This window comes from Cydia pomonella, chromosome 27 (assembly GCF_033807575.1).
Source record: "Cydia pomonella isolate Wapato2018A chromosome 27, ilCydPomo1, whole genome shotgun sequence".
NCBI lineage: Eukaryota > Metazoa > Arthropoda > Insecta > Lepidoptera > Tortricidae > Cydia > Cydia pomonella.
This window is the reverse complement of record NC_084729.1, coordinates 6,120,666-6,145,879: the sequence shown is the minus strand read 5'-3', so window position 1 is coordinate 6,145,879 and position 25,214 is coordinate 6,120,666. Positions and strand designations below refer to the sequence as shown.

Here is a 25,214-nt window from a genome sequence, read left to right as displayed (position 1 = left end):
TTTAATAAATATGTGTAACAAAAAGAAAGAACTTTTAAAAATATTTTTAGAGGATCCAAGTAACAAACAAAATTAGCTTATTTACAAAAAATATAGAAATAGAACGAATAGGAAAATTTGTCACGCTCGAAATAATTTTACTAAGAAGGAAATATGCCAAAACTATAGAAACCCCAAAAAAATGTGGGAAATTATAAATAAATTGACAGGGAGAATCGTAAAAGCAATTGATGATGTATTAATTAAGTCATTTAGGTTAAAAGCTAAACAATTATCCAATAAATTTGCAATTGAGTTTAATGATAATGTCAAAAGTGTAAAAAATAATTGTAATGTGCCATTACTTGATGAGACACATTATATTAATACACCTAACCTAACATTTCGTCTAAAAAAAATTAACGAACAAACAGTACATAAAATAATATCCCAAATAGACGACAAAAAAAGCCCAGGATACGATAAAATAAGGGCAAAAGATATAAAATACATCTCCGAACAAATGACCCCTGTCTTAACACACCTTATTAACTTATGTATATCGCGTTCCATTTATCCGGATAAACTTAAGGTAGGGCTGGTAAGACCCATACATAAAAAAGGTAGTCATGCAGATACAAACAACTATAGACCGATAACTATCTTATCATGTATAGATAAAATCATAGAAAAATATATTGGAAACTCATTAAACTCATTCTTATCAAGTAATGGCATAATTCACGAAAGACAGTTTGGTTTTCAAAAAAATAAAAATACATCACAACTCTTATCATTGTTTACTGACGAAATCAACGAACATCTGGAAAAAAAAACACCATGTACTTGCTGTAATGATTGATTTTAGCAAAGCTTTTGACACTTTGGACCACATTACACTTTATAAAAAATTAGAACAAAATGGTATACAGGGACCCATGCTAGATCTTATAAAGAATTACCATATTAATAGATACAGCGCCGTGAGCATAGCGGGCGAGCAGAGTGACCTAATTCCGACCTTATGCGGCACGGCGCAAGGCTCAATTTTAGCTCCAACGGAATATCTGCTATATGTAAATGACATGTGTAAAATTTTCCAGCATGCTTCTGTATACCAGTTTGCAGACGACACATGTATAATCACAGCCCACGAGAACCTGAAAACTGCCCAGAGCATGATGCAGCATGACTTTGATATTCTGTGCAAATGGGCCCACGACTTAGGTCTGTCACTAAACTACACTAAAACCAAACTGATGCACATTCACTCACCGTATAAAAAAATCAACTTCACACCAAAGATCGTGGCCCACGAGCACAAGTGTCTACACATGCCTAGCACAACTTGTAAATGTAATCAACTCGATATTGTAAAAGAACATACTTACCTCGGGCTAATTATAGACCATAACTTTAACTGGGGTCCACATATCCACCGGGTATGTAATAAACTTAGATCTATATTATCAAAGCTATGTATACTAAAACATAAATTCCCTTTTAATACATTAAGACTCCTTTACATGTCTATGGCGGATTCTGTTACAAACTATGGCCTAGAAAGTTATGGAAGATCATTCAAAACCTACCTAAATGATATCTATAACCTCTAGTTACGTATGCTTAAGACTATTGTACCTATGAAAATTAAATATAAATATAAAAGCCATTATGAAAATCTATTCAATTACTGCGGAGTATTAACTGTATTTGATAAAATAAACTTATCCATTGTAACCCAATACTACAATAGCATAAAATACTTAAACAAAAAAACGCGACCCTTACGGTTACGTAACCTAGATAACATTCCAACGTTTGAGGTCCGAAAAACAAATAATGAATATGGTCGAAGAGTATGGAAATGCATTGTACCGCGTATATTGAATAGATTTCCATATGAATTAGTAAGCTCATTAGAAGGTCGAACATGTGGGCAAGTTAGATCTATGATAAAGAAACACATGCTTAAAATGCGAAAATAATGAAAATTTATACAAAGATGAAGTGTACTGTATAATTAATTCTACACGCCTAGACTCCTTAACTCAAAAAATCTTTTTAATTTAAGATTAGTAGTTAAGTTAGAAAAATGCATGTTTTTTTTGATATGAAATAAACAGATTAAATTTTAATTTTTTTTTTTTATTAAGTTTGGAAAGCTTTGACAAAAGCTCTCGATTTACGGGTTTCATTAATGTAAATATTACTTTGCAAAATCTAGAAATATACCAACATTTAAAAAAGAAATTTTCAGAATTGTTCCGCCGCTAACTATTTTTCAGTTGTAATATCTATAGTTAGCGAGGAAAGTCGGTTTTGAAAGCTTTTTCTGAAAGCCTATGATAGCTGCCTACGTTTGTGTAAGTTTGAAAGCGTCTTAATGTCTACAAGTTCGTCAAAAGTAGTGATTTGTGTCAAGAAGCTTTCGGCCGCTGACGTGGCCAATGGATATTTTTCGGGAAACAAATTTTAAAAGTGATATGATTGGGTTTCGAGAGCTTTGACAAAAGCTCTCGATTTACGGTTTTCATTAATGTAATTATTACTTGCCATAAACCTAGAAATATATCAACGTTTGAAAAAATATTTTCAGAATTGTTCCGCCGCTAACTATTTTTCAGTTGCAATATCTATAGTTAACGAAGAAAGTCAATTCTGAAAGCTTTTTCTGAAAGCCCATGATAGCGGCCTACGTTAGTGTAAGTTTGTAAGCGTCTTAATGTCTAGAAGTTTGTCCAAAATAGTGATTTGTGTCAGGAAGTTTTCGGCCGCTGACTCGGCCAATGGATATTTGTCGGGAAATTTGTTTTAAAAGTGATATGATTGGGTTTTGAAAGCTTTGACAAAAGCTCTAGATTTACGGTTTTCATTGACGTAATTATTACTTTCCATAATCGAGAAATATATCAACATTTAAAAAAAACATTTTCAGAATTGTTCCGCCGCTAACTATTTTACAGTTGCATAATCTATAGTTAGCGAAGAAAGTCGTTTCTGAAAGCTTTTTCTGAAAGCTCATGATAGCGGCTTACGTTGGTGTAAGTTTCTAAGCGTCTTTAAGTCTGGAAGCTTATCAAAATCACTGATTTCTGTCAAGAAACTTTCAGCCGCTTACTCGGCCAATAGATATTTTTCGGGACACAAATTTTAAAAGTGATAATATGATTGGGTTTCGAAAGCTTTGACAAAAGCTCTCGATTAACGGTTTTCATTAATGTAATTATTACTTTGCAAAATCTAGAAATATATCAACATTTAAAAAAGTATTTTCAGAATTGTTCCGCCGCTAACTATTTTTCAGTTGTAATATCTATAGTTAGCGAGGAAAGTCGGTTTTGCAAGCTTTTTCTGAAAGCCTATGATAGCTGCCTACGTTGGTGTAAGTTTGAAAGCGTCTTAATATCTACAAGTTCGTCAAAAGTTGTGATTTGTGTCAAGATATTTTCGGCCGCTAACGTGGCCAATGGATATTTTTCGGGAAATAAATTGTAAAAGTGATATGATTAAGTTTGGAAAGCTTTGACAAAAGCTCTCGATTTACGGTTTTCATTAATGTAAATATTACTTTGCAAAATCTAGAAATATACCAACATTTAAAAAAATATTTTCAGAATTGTTCCGCCGCTAACTATTTTTCAGTTGTAATATCTATAGTTAGCGAGGAAAGTCGGTTTTGAAAGCTTTTTCTGAAAGCCTATGATAGCTGCCTACGTTGGTGTAAGTTTGAAGGCGTGTTTATGTCTACAAGTTCGTCAAAAGTAGTGATTTGTGTCAAGATACTTTCGGCCGCTAACGTGGCCAATGGATATTTTTCGGGAAATAAATTGTAAAAGTGATATGATTAAGTTTCGAAAGCTTTGACAAAAGCTCTCGATTTACGGTTTTCATTAATGTAATTATTACTTTGCAAAATCTAGAAATATATCAACATTTAAAAAAATATTTTCAGAATTGTTCCGCCGCTAACTATTTTTCAGTTGTAATATCTATAGTTAGCGAGGAAAGTCGGTTTTGAAAGCTTTTTCTGGAAGCCTATGATAGCTGCCTACGTTGGTGTAAGTTTGAAAGCGTCTTAATGTCTACAAGTTCGTCAAAAGTAGTGATTTGTGTCAAGATACTTTCGGCCGCTGACGTGGCCAATGGATATTTTTCGGGAAACAAATTTTAAAAGTGATATGATTGGGTTTCGAAAGCTTTGACAAAAGCTCTCGATTTACGGTTTTCATTAATGTAATTATTACTTTCCATAACCTAGAAATATTTCAACGTTTAAAAAAAATCTTCAGAATTGTTCTGCCGCTAATTATTTTTCAGTTGCAATATCTATAGTTAACGAAGAAAGTCGTTTCTGACAGCTTTTTCTGAAAGCCCATGATAGCGGCCTACGTTAGTGTAAGTTTGTAAGCGTCTTAATGTCTAGAAGTTTGTCCAAAGTAGTGATTTGTGTCACGAAGTTTTCGGCCGCTGACTCGGCTAATGGATATTTGTCGGGAAATTTGTTTTAAAAGTGATATGATTGGGTTTCGAAAGCTTTGACAAAAGCTCTCGATTAACGGTTTTCATTAATGTAATTATTACTTTGCAAAATCTAGAAATATATCAACTAACTATTTTTCAAATGTAATATCTATAGTTAGCGAGGAAAGTCGGTTTTGCAAGCTTTTTCTGAAAGCCTATGATAGCTGCCTACGTTGGTGTAAGTTTGAAAGCGTCTTAGTGCCAGTTGCACCATCTGCACTTGACTGACTGATCAACGTCACCGGGCGTGCCGCGGCAGTTTACTATGAAACTTTCCATACAATAAAATTTAGCGAACGCTTTAACGGTGACAGACAGTTTGGTACAACTGGCCCTAAATGTCTACAAGTTCGTCAAAAGTAGTGATTTGTGTCAAGAAGCTTTCGGCCGCTGACGTGGCCAATGGATATTTTTCGGGAAACAAATTTTAAAAGTGATATGATTGGGTTTCGAAAGCTTTGAATAAAGCTCTCGATTTACGGTTTTCATTAATGTAATTATTACTTTCCATAATAGAGAAATATATCAACATGTAAAAAATATATTTTCAGAATTGTTCCGCCGCTAACTATTTTTCAGTTGTAAGTTGTAATATCTATAGTTAGCGAAGAAAGTCATTTCTGAAAGCTTTTTCTGAAAGCCCATGATAGCGACTTACGTTGTTGTTAGTTTCTAAACGTCTTTAAGTCTGGAAGCTTATCAAAATCACTGATTTCTGTCAAGAAACTTTCAGCCGCTTACTCGGCCAATAGATATTTTTCGGGACACAAATTTTAAAAGTGATATGATTGGGTTTCGAAAGCCTTGACAAAAGCTCTCGATTAACGGTTTTCATTAATGTAATTATTACTTTGCAAAATCTAGAAATATATCAACATTTAAAAAAGTATTTTCAGAATTGTTCCGCCGCTAACTATTTTTCAGTTGTAATATCTATAGTTAGCGAGGAAAGTCGGTTTTGCAAGCTTTTTCTGAAAACCTATGATAGCTGCCTACGTTGGTGTAAGTTTGAAAGCGTCTATATGTCTGCAAGTTCGTCAAAAGTAGTGATTTGTGTCAAGATACTTTCGGCCGCTAACGTGGCCAATGGATATTTTTCGGGAAATAAATTGTAAAAGTGATATGATTCAGTTTGGAAAGCTTTGACAAAAGCTCTCGATTTACGGTTTTCATTAATGTAATTATTACTTTGCAAAATCTAGAAATATACCAACATTTAAAAAAATATTTTCAGAATTGTTCCACCGCTAACTATTTTTCAGTTGTAATATCTATAGTTAGCGAGAAAAGTCGGTTTTGAAAGCTTTTACTGAAAGCCTATGATAGCTGCCTACGTTGGTGTAAGTTTGAAAGCGTCTTAATGTCTACAAGTTCGTCAAAAGTAGTGATTTGTGTCGAGATACTTTCGGCCGCTGACGTGGCCAATTGATATTTTTCGGGAAACAAATTTTAAAACTGATATGATTGGGTTTCGAAAGCTTTGACAAAAGCTCTCGATTAACGGTTTTCATTAATGTAATTATTACTTTGCAAAATCTAGAAATATATCAACATTTAAAAAGTATTTTCAGAATTGTTCCGCCGCTAACTATTTTTCAAATGTAATATCTATAGTTAGCGAGGAAAGTCGGTTTTGCAAGCTTTTTCTGAAAGTCTATGATAGCTGCCTACGTTGGTGTAAGTTTGAAAGCGTCTTAGTGCCAGTTGCACCATCTGCACTTGACTGACTGATCAACGTCACCGGGCGTGCCGCGGCAGTTTACTATGAAACTTTCCATACAATAAAATTTAGCGAACGCTTTAACGGTGACAGACAGTTTGGTGCAACTGGTCCTAAATGTCTACAACTTCGTCAAAAGTAGTGATTTGTGTCAAAAAGCATTCGGCCGCTGACGTAGCCAATGGATATTTTTCGGGAAACAAATTTTAAAAGTGATATGATTGGGTTTCGAAAGCTTTGAATAAAGCTCTCGATTTACGGTTTTCATTAATGTAATTATTACTTTCCATAATCGAGAAATATATCAACATTTAAAAATTTTTTTTTCAGAATTGTTCCGCCGCTAACTATTTTTCAGTTGCATAATCTATAGTTAGCGAAGAAAGTCGTTTCTGAAAGCTTTTTGTGAAAGCCCAGGATAGCGGCTTACGTTGGTGTAAGTTTCTAAGCGTCTTTAAGTCTGGAAGCTTATCAAAATCACTGATTTCTGTCAAGAAACTTTCAGCCGCTTACTCGGCCAATAGATATTTTTCGGGACACAAATTTTAAAAGTGATATTTTCAGAATTGTTCCGCCGCTAACTATTTTTCAGTTGTAATATCTATAGTTAGCGAGGAAAGTCGGTTTTGCAAGCTTTTTCTGAAAACCTATGATAGCTGCCTACGTTGGTGTAAGTTTGAAAGCGTCTATATGTCTGCAAGTTCGTCAAAAGTAGTGATTTGTGTCAAGATACTTTCGGCCGCTAACGTGGCCAATGGATATTTTTCGGGAAATAAATTGTAAAAGTGATATGATTCAGTTTGGAAAGCTTTGACAAAAGCTCTCGATTTACGGTTTTCATTAATGTAATTATTACTTTGCAAAATCTAGAAATATACCAACATTTAAAAAAATATTTTCAGAATTGTTCCACCGCTAACTATTTTTCAGTTGTAATATCTATAGTTAGCGAGAAAAGTCGGTTTTGAAAGCTTTTACTGAAAGCCTATGATAGCTGCCTACGTTGGTGTAAGTTTGAAAGCGTCTTAATGTCTACAAGTTCGTCAAAAGTAGTGATTTGTGTCGAGATACTTTCGGCCGCTGACGTGGCCAATTGATATTTTTCGGGAAACAAATTTTAAAACTGATATGATTGGGTTTCGAAAGCTTTGACAAAAGCTCTCGATTAACGGTTTTCATTAATGTAATTATTACTTTGCAAAATCTAGAAATATATCAACATTTAAAAAGTATTTTCAGAATTGTTCCGCCGCTAACTATTTTTCAAATGTAATATCTATAGTTAGCGAGGAAAGTCGGTTTTGCAAGCTTTTTCTGAAAGCCTATGATAGCTGCCTACGTTGGTGTAAGTTTGAAAGCGTCTTAGTGCCAGTTGCACCATCTGCACTTGACTGACTGATCAACGTCACCGGGCGTGCCGCGGCAGTTTACTATGAAACTTTCCATACAATAAAATTTAGCGAACGCTTTAACGGTGACAGACAGTTTGGTGCAACTGGTCCTAAATGTCTACAACTTCGTCAAAAGTAGTGATTTGTGTCAAAAAGCATTCGGCCGCTGACGTGGCCAATGAATATTTTTCGGGAAACAAATTTTAAAAGTGATATGATTGGGTTTCGAAAGCTTTGAATAAAGCTCTCGATTTACGGTTTTCATTAATGTAATTATTACTTTCCATAATCGAGAAATATATCAACATTTAAAAAAAATTTTTTCAGAATTGTTCCGCCGCTAACTATTTTTCAGTTGCATAATCTATAGTTAGCGAAGAAAGTCGTTTCTGAAAGCTTTTTGTGAAAGCCCAGGATAGCGGCTTACGTTGGTGTAAGTTTCTAAGCGTCTTTAAGTCTGGAAGCTTATCAAACTCACTGATTTCTGTCAAGAAACTTTCAGCCGCTTACTCGGCCAATAGATATTTTTCGGGACACAAATTTTAAAAGTGATATGATTGGGTTTCGAAAGCTTTGACAAAAGCTCTTGATTAACGGTTTTCATTAATGTAATTATTACTTTGCAAAATCTAGAAATATATCAACATTTAAAAAAGTATTTTCAGAATTGTTCCGCCGCTAACTATTTTTAGTTGTAATATCTATAGTTAGCGAGGAAAGTCGGTTTTGCAAGCTTTTTCTGAAAGCCTATGATAGCTGCCTACGTTGGTGTAAGTTTGAAAGCGTCTTAATGTCTACAAGTTCGTCAAAAGTTGTGATTTGTGTCAAGATACTTTCGGCCGCTAACGTGGCCAATGGATATTTTTCGGGAAATAAATTGTAAAAGTGATATGATTAAGTTTGGAAAGCTTTGACAAAAGCTCTCGATTTACGGTTTTCATTAATGTAATTATTACTTTGCAAAATCTAGAAATATACCAACATTTAAAAAAATATTTTCAGAATTGTTCCGCCGCTAACTATTTTTCAGTTGTAATATCTATAGTTAGCGAGGAAAGTCGGTTTTGAAAGCTTTTTCTGAAAGCCTATGATAGCTGCCTACGTTGGTATAAGTTTGAAAGCGTGTTAATGTCTACAAGTTCGTCAAAAGTAGTGATTTGTGTCAAGAAGCTTTCGCCCGCTGACGTGGCCAATGGATATTTTTCGGGAAACAAATTTTAAAAGTAATATGATTGGGTTTCGAAAGCTTTGACAAAAGCTCTCGATTTACGGTTTTCATTAATGTAATATTACTTTGCAAAATCTAGAAACATACCAACATTTAAAAAAATATTTTCAGAATTGTTCCGCCGCTAACTATTTTTCAGGTGTAATATCTATAGTTAGCGAGGAAAGTCGGTTTTGAAAGCTTTTTCTGAAAGCCTATGATAGCTGCCTACGTTTGTGTAAGTTTGAAAGCGTCTTAATGTCTACAAGTTCGTCAAAAGTAGTGATTTGTGTCAAGAAGCTTTCGGCCGCTGACGTGGCCAATGGATATTTTTCGGGAAACAAATTTTAAAAGTGATATGATTGGGTTTCGAAAGCTTTGACAAAAGCTCTCGATTTACGGTTTTCATTAATGTAATTATTACTTGCCATAAACCTAGAAATATATCAACGTTTAAAAAAATATTTTCAGAATTGTTCCGCCGCTAACTATTTTTCAGTTGCAATATCTATAGTTAACGAAGAAAGTCAATTCTGAAAGCTTTTTCTGAAAGCCCATGATAGCGGCTTACGTTAGTGTAAGTTTGTAAGCGTCTTAATGTCTAGAAGTTTGTCCAAAATAGTGATTTGTGTCAGGAAGTTTTCGGCCGCTGACTCGGCCAATGGATATTTGTCGGGAAATTTGTTTTAAAAGTGATATGATTGGGTTTTGAAAGCTTTGACAAAAGCTCTGGATTTACGGTTTTCATTGACGTAATTATTACTTTCCATAATCGAGAAATATATCAACATTTAAAAAAAACATTTTCAGAATTGTTCCGCCGCTAACTATTTTTCAGTTGCATAATCTATAGTTAGCGAAGAAAGTCATTTCTGAAAGCTTTTTCTGAGAGCCCATGATAGCGGCTTACGTTGGTGTAAGTTTCTAAGCGTCCTAATGCCTGGAAGATTATCAAAATCACTGATTTCTGTCAAGAAACTTTCAGCCGCTGACTCGGCCAATGGATATTTTTCGGAAAACAACTTTGAAAAGTGATACGATTGGGTTTCGAAAGCTTTAACAAAAGCTCTCGATTTAAGGTTTTCATTAATGTACTACTTTGCAAAATCTAGAAATATATCAACATTTAAAAAAAAAAAACAGAATTGTTCCGCCGCTAACTATTTTTCAGTTGTGATATGTAAAGTTAGCGAGGAAAGTCGGTTTTGCAAGCTTTTTATGAAAGCCTACGATAGCTGCCTACGTTGGTGTAAGTTTGAAAGCGTCTTAATGTCTACAAGTTTGTCAAAAGTAGTGATTTGTGTCAAGAAGCTTTCGGCCGCTAACGTGGCCAATGGATATTTTTTGGGAAATAAATTGTAAAAGTGATATGATTGGGTTTCGAAAGCTTTGACAAAAGCTCTCGATTTACGGTTATCATTATTGTAATAATTACTTTGCAAAATCTAGAAATATATCAACATTTAAAAAAAAATTTTTAGAATTGTTCCGCCGCTAACTATTTTTAGTTGTAATATCTATAGTTAGCGAGGAAAGTCGGTTTTGCAAGCTTTTTCTGAAAGCCTATGATAGCTGCCTACGTTGGTGTAAGTTTGAAAGCGTATTAATGTCTACAAGTTCGTCAAAAGTTGTGATTTGTGTCAAGATACTTTCGGCCGCTAACGTGGCCGATGTATATTTTTCGGGAAATAAATTGTAAAAGTGATATGATTAAGTTTGGAAAGCTTTGACAAAAGCTCTCGATTTACGGTTATCATTAATGTAATTATTACTTTGCAAAATCTAGAAATATATCAACATTTAAAAAAATATTTTCAGAATTGTTCCGCCGCTAACTATTTTTCAGTTGTAATATCTATAGTTAGCGAGGAAAGTCGGTTTTGCAAGCTTTTTCTGAAAGCCTATGATAGCTGCCTACGTTGGTGTAAGTTTGAAGGCGTCTTAATGTCTACAAGTTCGTCAAAAGTTGTGATTTGTGTCAAGATACTTTCGGCCGCTAACGTGGCCAATGTATATTTTTCGGGAAATAAATTGTTAAAGTGATATGATTAAGTTTGGAAAGCTTTGACAACAGCTCTCGATTTACGGTTTTCATTAATGTAATTATTACTTTGCAAAATCTAGAAATATACCAACATTTAAAAAAATATTTTCAGAATTGTTCCGCCGCTAACAATTTTTCAGTTGTAATATCTATAGTTAGCGAGGAAAGTCGGTTTTGAAAGCTTTTTCTGAAAGCCTATGATAGCTGCCTACGTTGGTATAAGTTTGAAAGCGTGTTAATGTCTACAAGTTCGTCAAAAGTAGTGATTTGTGTCAAGAAGCTTTCGCCCGCTGACGTGGCCAATGGATATTTTTCGGGAAACAAATTTTAAAAGTGATATGATTGGGTTTCGAAAGCTTTGACAAAAGCTCTCGATTTACGGTTTTCTGTAATGTTATTATTACTTGCCATAAACCTAGAAATATATCAACGTTTAAAAAAATATTTTCAGAATTGTTCCGCCGCTAACAATTTTTCAGTTGCAATATCTATAGTTAACGAAGAAAGTCGTTTCTGAAAGCTTTTTCTGAAAGCCCATGATAGCGGCCTACGTTATTGTAAGTTTGTAAGCGTCTTAATGTCTAGAAGTTTGTCCAAAGTAGTGATTTGTGTCAGGAAGTTTTCGGCCGCTGACTCGGCGAATGGATATTTGTCGGGAAATAAATTGTAAAAGTGATATGATTGGGTTTCGAAAGCTTTGACAAAAGCTCTCGATTTACGGTTATCATTAATGTAATAATTACTTTGCAAAATCTAGAAATATATCAACATTTAAAAAAATATTTTCAGAATTGTTCCGCCGCTAACTATTTTTCAGCTGTAATATCTATAGTTAGCGAGGAAAGTCGGTTTTGAAAGCTTTTTCTGAAAGCCTATAATAGCTGCCTACGTTTGTGTAAGTTTGAAAGCGTCTTAATGTCTACAAGTTCGTCAAAAGTAGTGATTTGTGTCAAGAAGCTTTCGGCCGCTGACGTGGCCAATGGATATTTTTCGGGAAACAAATTTTAAAAGTGATATGATTGGGTTTCGAAAGCTTTGACAAAAGCTCTGGATTTACGGTTTTCATTGACGTAATTATTACTTTCCATAATCGAGAAATATATCAACATTTAAAAAAATATTTTCAGAATTGTTCCACCACTAACTATTTTTAGTTGCATAATCTATAGTTAGCGAAGAAAGTCATTTCTGAAAGCTTTTTCTGAGAGCCCATGATAGCGGCTTACGTTGGTGTAAGTTTCTAAGCGTCCTAATGCCTGGAAGATTATCAAAATCACTGATTTCTGTCAAGAAACTTTCAGCCGCTGACTCGGCCAATGGATATTTTTCGGAAAACAACTTTGAAAAGTGATATGATTGGGTTTCGAAAGCTTTGACAAAAGCTCTCGATTTAAGGTTTTCATTAATGTGCTACTTTGCAAAATCTAGAAATATATCAACATTTAAAAAAAAAAAACAGATTTGTTCCGCCGCTAACTATTTTTCAGTTGTAATATGTAAAGTTAGCGAGGAAAGTCGGTTTTGCAAGCTTTTTCTGAAAGCCTATAATAGCTGCCTACGTTGGTGTAAGTTTGAAAGCGTCTTAATGTCTACAAGTTCGTCAAAAGTAGTGATTTGTGTCAAGAAGCTTTCGGCCGCTAACGTGGCCAATGGATATTTTTTGGGAAATAAATTGTAAAAGTGATATGATTGGGTTTCGAAAGCTTTGACAAAAGCTCTCGATTTACGGTTATCATTAATGTAATAATTACTTTGCAAAATCTAGAAATATATCAACATTTAAAAAAATATTTTCAGAATTGTTCCGCCACTAACTATTTTTCAGCTGTAATATCTATAGTTAGCGAGGAAAGTCGGTTTTGAAAGCTTTTTCTGAAAGCCTATGATAGCTACCTACGTTTGTGTAAGTTTGAAAGCGTCTTAATGTCTACAAGTTTGTCAAAAGTAGTGATTTGTGTCAAGAAGCTTTCGGCCGCTGACGTGGCCAATGGATATTTTTCGGGAAACAAATTTTAAAAGTGATATGATTGGGTTTCGAAAGCTTTGACAAAAGCTCTCGATTTACGGTTTTCATTAATGTAATTATTACTTGCCATAAACCTAGAAATATATCAACGTTTAAAAAAATATTTTCAGAATTGTTCCGCCGCTAACTATTTTTCAGTTGCAATATCTATAGTTAACGAAGAAAGTCAATTCTGAAAGCCCATGATAGCGGCCTACGTTAGTGTAAGTTTGTAAGCGTCTTAATGTCTAGAAGTTTGTCCAAAATAGTGATTTGTGTCAGGAAGTTTTCGGCCGCTGACTCGGCCAATGAATACTTGTCGGGAAATTTGTTTTAAAAGTGATATGATTGGGTTTTGAAAGCTTTGACAAAAGCTCTGGACTTACGGTTTTCATTGACGTAATTATTACTTTCCATAATCGAGAAATATATCAACATTAAAAAAAAACATTTTCAGAATTGTTCCGCCGCTAACTATTTTTCAGTTGCATAATCTATAGTTAGCGGAGAAAGTCGTTTCTGAAAGCTTTTTCTGAAAGCTCATGATAGCGGCTTACGTTGGTGTAAGTTTCTAAGCGTCTTTAAGTCTGGAAGCTTATCAAAATCACTGATTTCTGTCAAGAAACTTTCAGCCGCTTACTCGGCCAATAGATATTTTTCGGGACACAAATTTTAAAAGTGATATGATTGGGTTTCGAAAGCTTTGACAAAAGCTCTCGATTAACGGTTTTCATTAATGTAATTATTACTTTGCAAAATCTAGAAATATATCAACATTTAAAAAAGTATTTTCAGAATTGTTCCGCCGCTAACTATTTTTCAGTTGTAATATCTACAGTTAGCGAGGAAAGTCGGTTTAGCAAGCTTTTTCTGAAAGCCTATGATAGCTGCCTACGTTGGTGTAAGTTTGAAAGCGTCTTAATGTCTACAAGTTCGTCAAAAGTAGTGATTTGTGTCAAGATATTTTCGGCCGCTAACGTGGCCAATGGATATTTTTCGGGAAATAAATTGTAAAAGTGATATGATTAAGTTTGGAAAGCTTTGACAAAAGCTCTCGATTTACGGTTTTCATTAATGTAATTATTACTTTGCAAAATCTAGAAATATACCAACATTTAAAAAAATATTTTCAGAATTGTTCCGCCGCTAACTTGTTTTCAGTTGTAATATCTATAGTTAGCGAGGAAAGTCGGTTTTGAAAGCTTTTTCTGAAAGCCTATGATAGCTGCCTATGTTGGTGTAAGTTTGAAAGCGTGTTAATGTCTACAAGTTCGTCAAAAGTAGTGATTTGTGTCAAGAAGCTTTCGGCCGCTGACGTGGCCAATGGATATTTTTCGGGAAACAAATTTTAAAAGTGATATGATTGGGTTTCGAAAGCTTTGACTAAAGCTCTCGATTTACGGTTTTCTTTAATGTAATTATTACTTGCCATAAACCTAGAAATATATCAACGTTTAAAAAAAATATTTTCAGAATTGTTCCGCCGCTAACAATTTTTCAGTTGCAATATCTATAGTTTAACGAAGAAAGTCGTTTCTGAAAGCTTTTTCTGAAAGCCCATGATAGCGGCCTACGTTAGTGTAAGTTTGTAAGCGTCTTAATGTCTAGAAGTTTGTCCAAAGTAGTGATTTGTGTCAGGAAGTTTTCGGCCGCTGACTTGGCGAATGGATATTTGTCGGGAAATTTGTTTTAAAAGTGATATGATTGGGTTTCGATAGCTTTGACAAAAGCTCTGGATTTACGGTTTTCATTGACGTAATTATTACTTTCCATAATCGAGAAATATATCAATATTTAAAAAAATATTTTCAGAATTGTTCCACCACTAACTTTTTTTCAGTTGCATAATCTATAGTTAGCGAAGAAAGTCATTTCTGAAAGCTTTTTCTGAGAGCCCATGATAGCGGCTTACGTTGGTGTAAGTTTCTAAGCGTCCTAATGCCTGGAAGATTATCAAAATCACTGATTTCTGTCAAGAAACTTTCAGCCGCTGACTCGGCCAATGGATATTTTTCGGAAAACAACTTTGAAAAGTGATACGATTGGGTTTCGAAAGCTTTAACAAAAGCTCTCGATTTAAGGTTTTCATTAATGTACTACTTTGCGAAATCTAGAAATATATCAACATTTAAAAAAAAAAATCAGAATTGTTCCGCCGCTAACTATTTTTCAGTTGTAATATGTAAAGTTAGCGAGGAAAGTCGGTTTTGCAAGCTTTTTCTGAAAGCCTATGATAGCTGCCTACGTTGGTGTAAGTTTGAAAGCGTCTTAATGTCTACAAGTTCGTCAAAAGTAGTGATTTGTGTCAAGAAGCTTTCGGCCGCTAACGTGGCCAATGGATATTTTTGGGAAATAAATTGTAAAAGTGATATGATTGGGTTTCGAAAGCTTTGACAAAAGCTCTCGATTTACGGTTATCATTAATGTAATAATTACTTTGCAAAATCTAGAAATATATCAACATTTAAAAAAATATTTTCAGAATTGTTCCGCCGCTAACTATTTTTCAGCTGTAATATCTATAGTTAGCGAGGAAAGTCGGTTTTGAAAGCTTTTTCTGAAAGCCTATAATAGCTGCCTACGTTTGTGTAAGTTTGAAAGCGTCTTAATGTCTACAAGTTCGTGAAAAGTAGTGATTTGTGTCAAGAAGCTTTCGGCCGCTGACGTGGCCAATGGATATTTTTCGGGAAACAAATTTTAAAAGTGATATGATTGGGTTTCTAAAGCTTTGACAAAAGCTCTGGATTTACGGTTTTCATTGACGTAAATATTACTTTCCATAATCTAGAAATATATCAACATTTAAAAAAATATATTCATAATTGTTCCGCCGCTAACTATTTTTCAGTTGCATAATCTATAGTTAGCGAAGAAAGTCGTTTCTGAAAGCTTTTTCTGAAAGCCCATGATAGCGGCTTACGTTGGTGTAAGTATCTAAGCGTCTTAATGTCTGGAAGATTATCAAAATCACTGATTTATGTCAAGAAACTTTCAGCCGCTGACTCGGCCAATGGATATTTTTCGGAAAACAACTTTGAAAAGTGATACGATTGGGTTTCGAAAGCTTTGACGAAAGCTCTGGATTTACGGTTTTCTTTGATGTAATAATTACTTTCCATAATCTGGAATTGTATCAATATTTTAAAAAAATTGTTTCAGAATCGTTCCGCCGCTAACTATTATTGTGTTGTAATATGTAAAGTTAGCGAGGAAAGTCGGTTTTGCAAGCTTTTTCTGAAAGCCTTTGATAGCTGCCTACGTTGGTGTAAGTTTGAAAGCGTCTTAATGTCTACAAGTTCGTCAAAAGTAATGATTTGTGTCAAGAAGCTTTCGGCCGCTAACGTGGCCAATGGATATTTTTTGGGAAATAAATTGTAAAAGTGATATGATTGGGTTTCGAAAGCTTTGACAAAAGCTCTCGATTTACGGTTATCATTAATGTAATAATTACTTTGCAAAATCTAGAAATATATCAACATTTAAAAAAATATTTTCAGAATTGTTCCGCCGCTAACTATTTTTCAGCTGTAATATCTATAGTTAGCGAGGAAAGTCAGTTTGGAAAGCTTTTTATGAAAGCCTACGATAGCTGCCTACGTTGGTGTAAGTTTGAAAGCGTCTTAATGTCTAGAAGTTCGTCAAAAGTAGTGATTTGTGTCAGGAAGATTTCGGCCGCTGACTCGGCCAATTGATATTTTTCGGGAATCGACTTTGAAAAGCGTTTTTTTGGATTTTAAATATTTCGACAAAAGCTCTTTATTAACGGTTTTCATTGTTGTAATAATAACTTTTCATGATCTAGAATTGTGTCAACTTATAAAAAAATATTTTCAGAATCTTTGCGCCGCTTACTATTATTCAGTTGCAATATCTATATATAGCAAGGAAAGTCGGCTCTGAATGCATTTTTATTTTAAAAAATTAACTCTTTATTGTTGGTATCAATTAGAAAATGTCTTTCTGTCTAGAAAAGGTTTTAATTTAGTTTTGTATGCTTAGAATCTTATGGCCGTACATTTTTTTAACAAAAATTCTAATAATCATGGTAAGTGTATTTTGTAAACAGTAAATGTGAGGATTTAATCAACATCTTCTGTGAATAATAGATTTGAAGCGTCTTTATGTCTTTAAATGCGTTTATAGTTAACTTGTGTAGTACGTAATGTTGGTGGCTGTTCAAGTCATTTTTGATACCTAGTTGGTAAAATTTATCGTGATACGCTATTAATTGTATAAAGCCCCACGTTTTGCTTCACCATTGACCTATTAATATCCCACTTAAACTCTTTTTTATGGAAATACACGTATTAATAGTGTTAACTTCTTAATTTGGTCGGGTTATCGTTGGCCGATAACTTTGGCCGCTAACTTCACACCGGTTTCGTTCGTAACATCTAGCGTCAAGTAGCGGAACTCTCAGTACTGCTACTCGACCATAGATGTCGCAGCAAACAAAAAGTCTAATGCTCAAAGATTTTCAGCTAATATTATAACCAGATTAATCGTGAATCTGGTTATAATATTCGGAGTTAAAAATTAGTTCCGCTATTTGACGCTAGATGTAGACTACGAAAATAATAGTATTTTTGGTAACAAGACCGTTGTATAGAGTGAGCGCTATTGGCCCACTTAATTCTCTTTGACTCTCTGGACATTGACCGAAAACCCGAGTAGAGTTCCTTCTCAGGAATGTTCTAATATGGTAAATTATTTGATTAGCTAAACGTTATAAATTTTTTTTTTAATTCAAATAGGTACATCATCAATAAATAGCAGCATGCATTAGTCATTCACAATGACGATAAGATTAAAATGATACTAGTGACATGACATACTCTTTAATTCCCGTGTATCTACTTTCAGTCTGTTCCGATGTATTAAATCGTAAATCATTAATTTCTCCGTTAATAGTAGCATTAGTTAATATAATGTACTGGTACTAATTAATTTAACCGCAAGATTACTGCATGTTCACTGGTAGAAGACACTTATATAAGATGTGGTTACCTATAATTAGATAAGCATCGGTCCTGATTGTCATATAGATTTAAGAGCATGTAATCCTAAATAAATAAAATAAATAAATAAATACTGTGGCGTTTGGAATGAGACTTTGTACATAGGTTAGAAATACCCTTATCGCCACGTCCTATTCATCTATGTCCAGAGGGGAGAGACACGTTGTATCCTCCTGAGTTAAAAGTTCTAGTGTGTGACAAATGCAACATTTATTAAGTTCTTAGAAATACAAGGCCCTCAGCCCACGGAGCGTAAGTGTAAGCGTCGCGTAAGCGTATCGTAAAAACGTTACGACCACGTTACGACTATGAGACGCGCAGAATTCTGTGCACCAATCGTTGCCTAAGTGTCGCGTGAAATCTTATTAGTTGAAATCATGGCGTCGCTGGCGTCAGACGTCTTCGGCGGATGTATCGACGATTTTACTTTCTCGTCAAGTGAAGAAGATTTTTTATTGTTTGATTTTGTCACAAGTTTTGTTTATTACGCCTGCATTACGTTACGCTTATCGTAATGACGACAGTAATCTCATACGCTACGACGACGCTTCGTGTGCGGACTTGTTTGAATCTATTACGCTTACGCGCCGTATGCTGAGGGCCTTAATCTTTATTGTATGTAGGTAGATAGTAAAGAGTTGACTTTAAGTATCCACACCCACAGGTACCCGTTGCGGCCATACGATATTTTATGAATACTACATAAAATAATAAGTTTTAGGCAAAAAATATATTTTTGGAACAATTTTTGTCGCTAACTGTACTTTTCTTTCCACAGGCAACTAATATTCATCGAGACAATTCTAAAACCCCAACACAATTAGGTTGCGTTGTTTATCACAGAGTTCCTATGGCTACCGACCGTCTACATCATCAGATCAGCTCGATGGTACCATAATATTTGCATTGTCACCCGACTTCCATAAATATTCAAATTATCAGGTCAATTGTAAATCGGGAACTGGGTCAAATTTTGCTTCCAAGATTTGGCCTACACATATGTACATACTAACAGGGCAACTTAAAAAAAAAGCTTTCAATAAATAACGAGTTTTGATGCTAGGCACTTTTTCCTCCAGACGCAGTAAATTTACCATTTAAAGAATGATCCGTACCTACTTATATTCCCGTAGTCAGTGTTGGACGAAACGTTAACGCAATTAACCATTACAATTGAACCGTAAACTGAAACAGTCCGTAACGGTTTACGGTTCAATTGTAATGGTCAACTGCATTTGACGTTTGCCAACACTGCCCTTAGTAATTATTTCCCCTCTTATTTTCAGATAACCCTCAGCAGGCTCAGCCCCCAGCGATAGTCGTATTCGATCTGGCGACAGACACCCAGATCCTCAGATACCCGTTCAAGAGTTCAGATGTGCCAGCTGCGAACACACCTACTGGTAAGAATTTAGGAACTTTTAAAATATAGTAAGTTAATCTTTTCGTTCGTTAAAGGTACAGTACGAGTACATATGCAGGTAGGTTTACAGTACATATGGTGCTACTTTACCCCACTAGTGCGAAAATTAGCATATTACGTTACTGTGTCGAACATTTAAAGGGCCATATGTACTGTAAAACGTTGTACGATACATGCATAATGTACTATTACAGTACAGTATATGGTGCTAATTTACCGCACTAGTGCGAAAATTAGCATATTACGTTTAGTAGTGTAGATAGTGGTACGGTGTGGCGACACGGTTATAAATAAATAAATAAATAAATAAATATTATAGGACATTATTACACAAATTGACCAAGTTATTATTTTGATTAAGCTTATTACAATAAACATGACATTTCATTTCTTAATTACTAACCAAAGAAATTTACTGGCTGAAAAGTAGAAATCAGTGGGCTTGAAATTGAACCCAAATTCATACGTGTATAGATATCAAAAAACATATACTTACCATTCTATAAATAAATAAATATTACAGGACATTGACTAAGTCCAACAGGCCCACAGTAAGCTCAATAAGGCTTGTGTTGAGGGTACTTAGACAACGATATATATAATATATAAATATATTTATAAATACCTAAATACTTAGAAAACACCCATGACTCAGGAACAAATATCCGTGCTCATCACACGAATAAATGCCCTTACTAGGATTTGAACCCAGAACCATCGGCTTCATAGGCAGGGTCACTACCCACTAGGCCAGATCGGTCGTAAATAGACTATAAATAAACTTAAAATTAATGATAAAGGTAAATTTTAAATAAGGGTCTTATAAATAGAAAACGTCCTCAAGCTCGCTACCGATGGGAAGTGTGCCCAGAAGGCTGGCCGCATTGTCACGTTGAATGGCAATGCTAATGAATATGGATTATACGAGTAAATAGTGTATAAGGAGAAGATCTTTCAACTGAGTGTTTATCATTTCCAGGACTAGCCTCAATCACAGTGGACGTCATAAATGGCGACTGCTCCAACACATACGCTTATGCACCAGATCTGACCACGTTTGGCCTCATTGTGTTCTCCCTGCGAGAGCGGGACAGCTGGAGGCTGCAGCACAACTACTTCAGCTTCAATCCTACTGCTGGGAATTTAAATATTGCAGGTAATTATGAAGCGAGACAATGATACTCTTTGTTTCACTCACGAGTATTTGTAACACGTTTCATAACATATTGAGTATTCTTTCTCCACTTGTCTTGGAACCTTTTGCCGATGCTCTATTGAGCGGAAATTTAGTTTATATCTACTTAGGTAACTTCCATGACAGAATAGTTAGTAGGCGAGAAATATATAGCCGCGCGTTTATGTCTTTTTTACTACATTTTTGTCTACTGAGATACTTACCAATTTTCATTCATTATGTAGGTTTTATAGTAAAAAAGTATTTTATTGTATTACTAACTTGTGCGTTTGCTCTCGGAAAGCACCGTTTTTGTGAAGTGGTACTGCAAATGAAGACCATAAAATGTTGGCAAATCCGGTTGGTTTGTGAAGCCAGTTCTTTTTTATTATCGATTATTTTTATGCAGGTCACCGTTTCCAATGGAGCGATGGCATCTTCAGCATCACGCTGAATGACCCCGACCCCAGCGGCTGCAGGACAGCATATTTCCACCCCCTCATCAGTACTGAGGTAATATTGCTACTCTTACCTACCTACATACCTACTAAAGCTATATAATAAGTCTGACTATTTTGATAACTTTACCATAATATTTAGAATTTCTGCCTTAGGGTGGTCATCTATTAGTGAGAGAGGTAGCCGAGCTGGGTGAAGTTGTGTTTTTTTATGAGTGGGGGGTATTTCTAACAGGATCTCGATTGAAGAATTTCTAGTTCTCACACCGCACCGTTACCTTTGTTAATAATTAGTGGACCTCGTCAGTAAAAAAAAAGCGGCAAATTTAAATAATGTAGACGCGAAGACTTCCATAGAAAATTTGAATTTCGCAACCTTTTCTACTGACAAGTCTGATGTGTTTCTGGTTTCAGTATATGTCACAGATTAGTTTATATCTATTTAGAGTTGAGGCTGTCCCTTGTTTGTCGTTTCTATGATGTAGGTAACGGAACTGTTTATATGAAGTAAAATATTTTCGTGACTTACAGGAGTTTTCAGTAAACACTTGTGTACTGAGGAACAGAACAGCCAGCAGCGCCAGCGACTATTACCAGAGGTACTCGGTGAGTAACTAGTAATTTATACAGAAAATATTTATTTTTCTTTTGATATGTGTTATTTATGCTTCATCATATTTGAGACTTATTATGTGAGAAATGAAAATTTTGAATAATAAATCTGTACTCGATTTTTTGTACATATTTCATGTCCCTTCCGTTTTGTCATTTTAATTATTTCCTTGGCATTTTTTTCATTCCCTTGGCATTTTTTTCTGTCCCTTGTCGATTTAATTTCCGTGGAACGTTTTTTTAATTCAGTTATAAGTAATACGTTTCCCTTTCCCTGGTAGCGACATTCAAATTTTTATATACCGCGTTATTTATTTACAATCAAATTAAAATGTATATTGTGTTTCAATTTTTATCGCTCGAGTATCGAGATACATGATCTAAATTTAAAGAATTGTAGAAAACACGAGGCTTTCTCCTTTACAGTGAGGTGTGTGTGAGGCTGGATTGATTTGTGTAAAAAACCGTTATGTAATCATATTGTAAATTTTTTCTATTAGTTGGTAGGAAACCGCGGCGAGGACTCCCAATGCACCATGCATGGCTACCACTCCGCCTCCAACGTCATCTTCTTCGCCGACATTGGCCGTAATGCTGTCTCCTGCTGGAAGACCTCCAACATCCTCAATCCTGGGAACGTGGCTGTGCTGGCTCAAGACAGCACTAGAATGAGCTATCCTTCCGGTAAAATTTAATCTTCCTAAATTTTATTGAAAAATTTCCAGATCTTAAAATAGAGTAAAGTCAAAGTCGGACAAATCCCAGAATGCCATTTATTTACACACACATAACATAAAATGTCGGAACTTTAAATCGAGGTGGTGTCATAATACCAAAATCTCAAATTACCTACCTAAATACCTGTGTACCTACATCTATCAGAAAGCTATCAAATATTACCGTTATTAAATAGGGCAAAGGTTATAAAATTGCGCTTAAAACTTATACTTAATATATTTAAAAAAGAAAAACTTGGCATTTGATGAAACATACTTTTTAACATTTGGGATTTTTTAACATGAATGACATGTATATGACATTCGGCTATTTTAAGAAGAAAACTAGGGACAAATAAAGACAATGACATTATGATATTAGCTAATTTATTGGTATTATATTTGTTTACTGTTCGCTACGATACCTCGTTGATGGGTCATTCTACAGCAATCTCATTCCCCTGGCTTTACCTATTCACAAATTCCCAGGAGATTCCGCTCAGCAGCCGCTTATAGTTGTAGATGAAACATGACACGGGCTACACAGTCAACAAAAATGAGATGTTAATAAAGCGACAACTCTTGGGAATTTGCGAATAGGTATGCCAGGGGAATGAGATTTTTGTAGAATGACCCTGATTTCGTGTGCTTTCAGATCTTCACGTGACAGATGACGAAGTGTGGGTGATGGCGAATACTCTGCCCCGCTTCGGCTACTCGCGCCTCGACACTAACCAATACAACTTCTACGTGTACAGGTTTGTAGGAGTTTAGAGATATTAGTCAAAACCCCTTCCCCACAAGCCTGAAACACAAAACACGATACGACCTTCAAGAAGAGAGCGTTCTCCCATATTAAGGGACGGCGACCCTGCAGCTCACTTCCCCCTGTGGTGTTGCAGGTGTCCCTGGGCATTGGTAATTGCTTACCATCAAGCAATTTGTCTGCTCGTTTGCCTCCTGTATCATAAAAAAACTAGCAAATACGCTGCAAGCCATATTCTGCTAAGTTAACATTTGTCAGTAAAATCAACTTTCCCGGTTCCCAAGATAAAGAAAAGAGAAGAGAGAGTTTGCGTCTAGTTAGTTAGTTAGTTAGTTAACTAAATAGTTAGCTTATTGTAAAATCTCTTGTATGTCCATTTTAATGTAACTTCCGATTTGTCAACATATTTTGATGAATAAATTATTTGTTTTCATTTTTATTTGAAACACGCACGCAAGTTTTGCTGTAGATTGCGCTCCTAGTTAACGCAGCTCATGCAAGACATAAAATGCGCAATCTACACTGAACTAGCATGCGCACACGCAGAGCATTAGCTAGATAAACTTTGAAAATAGTAAAAAAATCTTTATTCCGTACTGAGTTTCCCCAAAAAGGCATGCCATATCTAAAATTAGAAATGACGTCAGCATGATAACCCGTGAAAAGTACTCAAATAGGGTTGATTACATTAATTATATATCTGGAATCGGATCCAGTTTCGACGGACTGATACTGATACTATCTGCTCATATAGTAATGTGGAATGAGAATTTACAAAAATTGCAAAGTTTCCATGAATTCTCGGTATTTTTTTCTACAGGTTTATTGCCAGATCTTAAGTGTAAATTTGTATTAGATTTTGTCATACAATTTCCTGAAATTTTCGGAATCTAGATCTGGACACACTTTAATAACCCCTTTTTTATTGCTTCATTACAAGGCTTTGGGCCGATTTTTATTCTGTTACATTAGGATAAAGGAGCCTTCCACGGGCTGTCTCGTACGGACGCATTTTATTTCCTGTGTTGCGACTTTTTTCGGCGTTTAAAGCAAGCGATTATCTTTCTGGACACACTTTTGACCATTAGTCACAGAAAAGGAAACTCTTGTACCTGCAAATCTTCAGAAATTGTCGCGTTTGTACGGGACATCGGTAGACAATTTCAAGGAATGCTCCATAAGACAATATTTTGATTAATATTCATGTTTCAGGGGTAATGTTAATGACCTGATAACGGGAACAGTGTGTGATGGACGCACTTCCTACGCCGGCTGAAGATAAGATTAAGAGAGTTTATGATTTTTATTGAAATACAAACAATTTTGATTCAACAATTGTTTAATTTTAATTAAAATATATTTGTGACGTCCCACGGCTAAAGGTACCTAATGGCGGTCGGGAACTTACGCAGTTACTTGCAGTTACTACGAGACAGGCTTCGCCTAGTGTAGGAGCCAGTGAAACCTACTGAAAATTCTTAAATGTACATATACTGCTTCTTAGTTTTAAGACTGAATAATTTCAATTTCTGTGTAAGTTATCTTGTGTACAATAAATAATTTTTACTTTTTTTACTTTTACTTATTAACGACGCTCTAATACTAATGCGGTGCTAGGAGACGTGAGCACCAACCGTTATACACTTATCTGTGGAACGTCACATTTACACAACATATTCAACATAAAATGTTAACAAACAGAGACGCCTGCGAACGATGCTATTAAGAGGGAAAAATAGCTTTTCGAATCCAACGAAGTAACGGTAATTTTTCTATGAAATTCCGTTTCGAGAGAAAACGGTTTTCACGAACTAGATCTTAACAAATCACTTTGATTTTGATGTCGATCGCTTCAGCATAATCTATTCTAGGTTTATAGGTTACGCTGTTATGGAAAAAAAAAATTTTTGTTAAGCAAATTTTGAAAGCCTAGTATCACTGATCCGACAAGAAGTACAAAAAACACTGAAACCATAATCGACAATATTTTTACCGACAATCAGGAATACATAAAGGCCTCAGTTGAGCCATGTTCTTTTTCCGATCATGATGCACAGATAATATATTTTAAAAATAGCATGACTGAAAAAAGTGTTCAATACAAGGTAGTGACAAAGAGATTCTATAATAAACTAGCAAATACTCACTTTAGAAGTGCTTTAGAGCAAATAGACTGG

At 35.0% G+C, this 25,214-nt stretch overlaps 1 protein-coding gene across 4 annotated transcripts in view; it reads left to right on the top strand.

Moving 5' to 3' along the window:
• The window catches only part of LOC133532489 (L-dopachrome tautomerase yellow-f2-like), a 73,927-nt gene extending 49,555 nt beyond the window's left edge, over positions 1-24,372 (top strand). For all 4 annotated transcript variants that reach the window (XM_061871195.1, XM_061871194.1, XM_061871197.1 and 1 more), the window contains 7 exons: positions 19,175-19,291; positions 20,291-20,467; positions 20,895-20,998; positions 21,475-21,549; positions 22,056-22,239; positions 22,927-23,029; positions 24,250-24,372. In XM_061871195.1, coding sequence (XP_061727179.1) covers positions 19,175-19,291; positions 20,291-20,467; positions 20,895-20,998; positions 21,475-21,549; positions 22,056-22,239; positions 22,927-23,029; positions 24,250-24,313 — 824 coding nt within the window. In that variant the 3' untranslated portion in view covers positions 24,314-24,372. The remainder of the gene's footprint in view (positions 1-19,174; positions 19,292-20,290; positions 20,468-20,894; positions 20,999-21,474; positions 21,550-22,055; positions 22,240-22,926; positions 23,030-24,249) is intronic.
• The last annotated feature ends 842 nt before the right edge of the window (positions 24,373-25,214 follow it).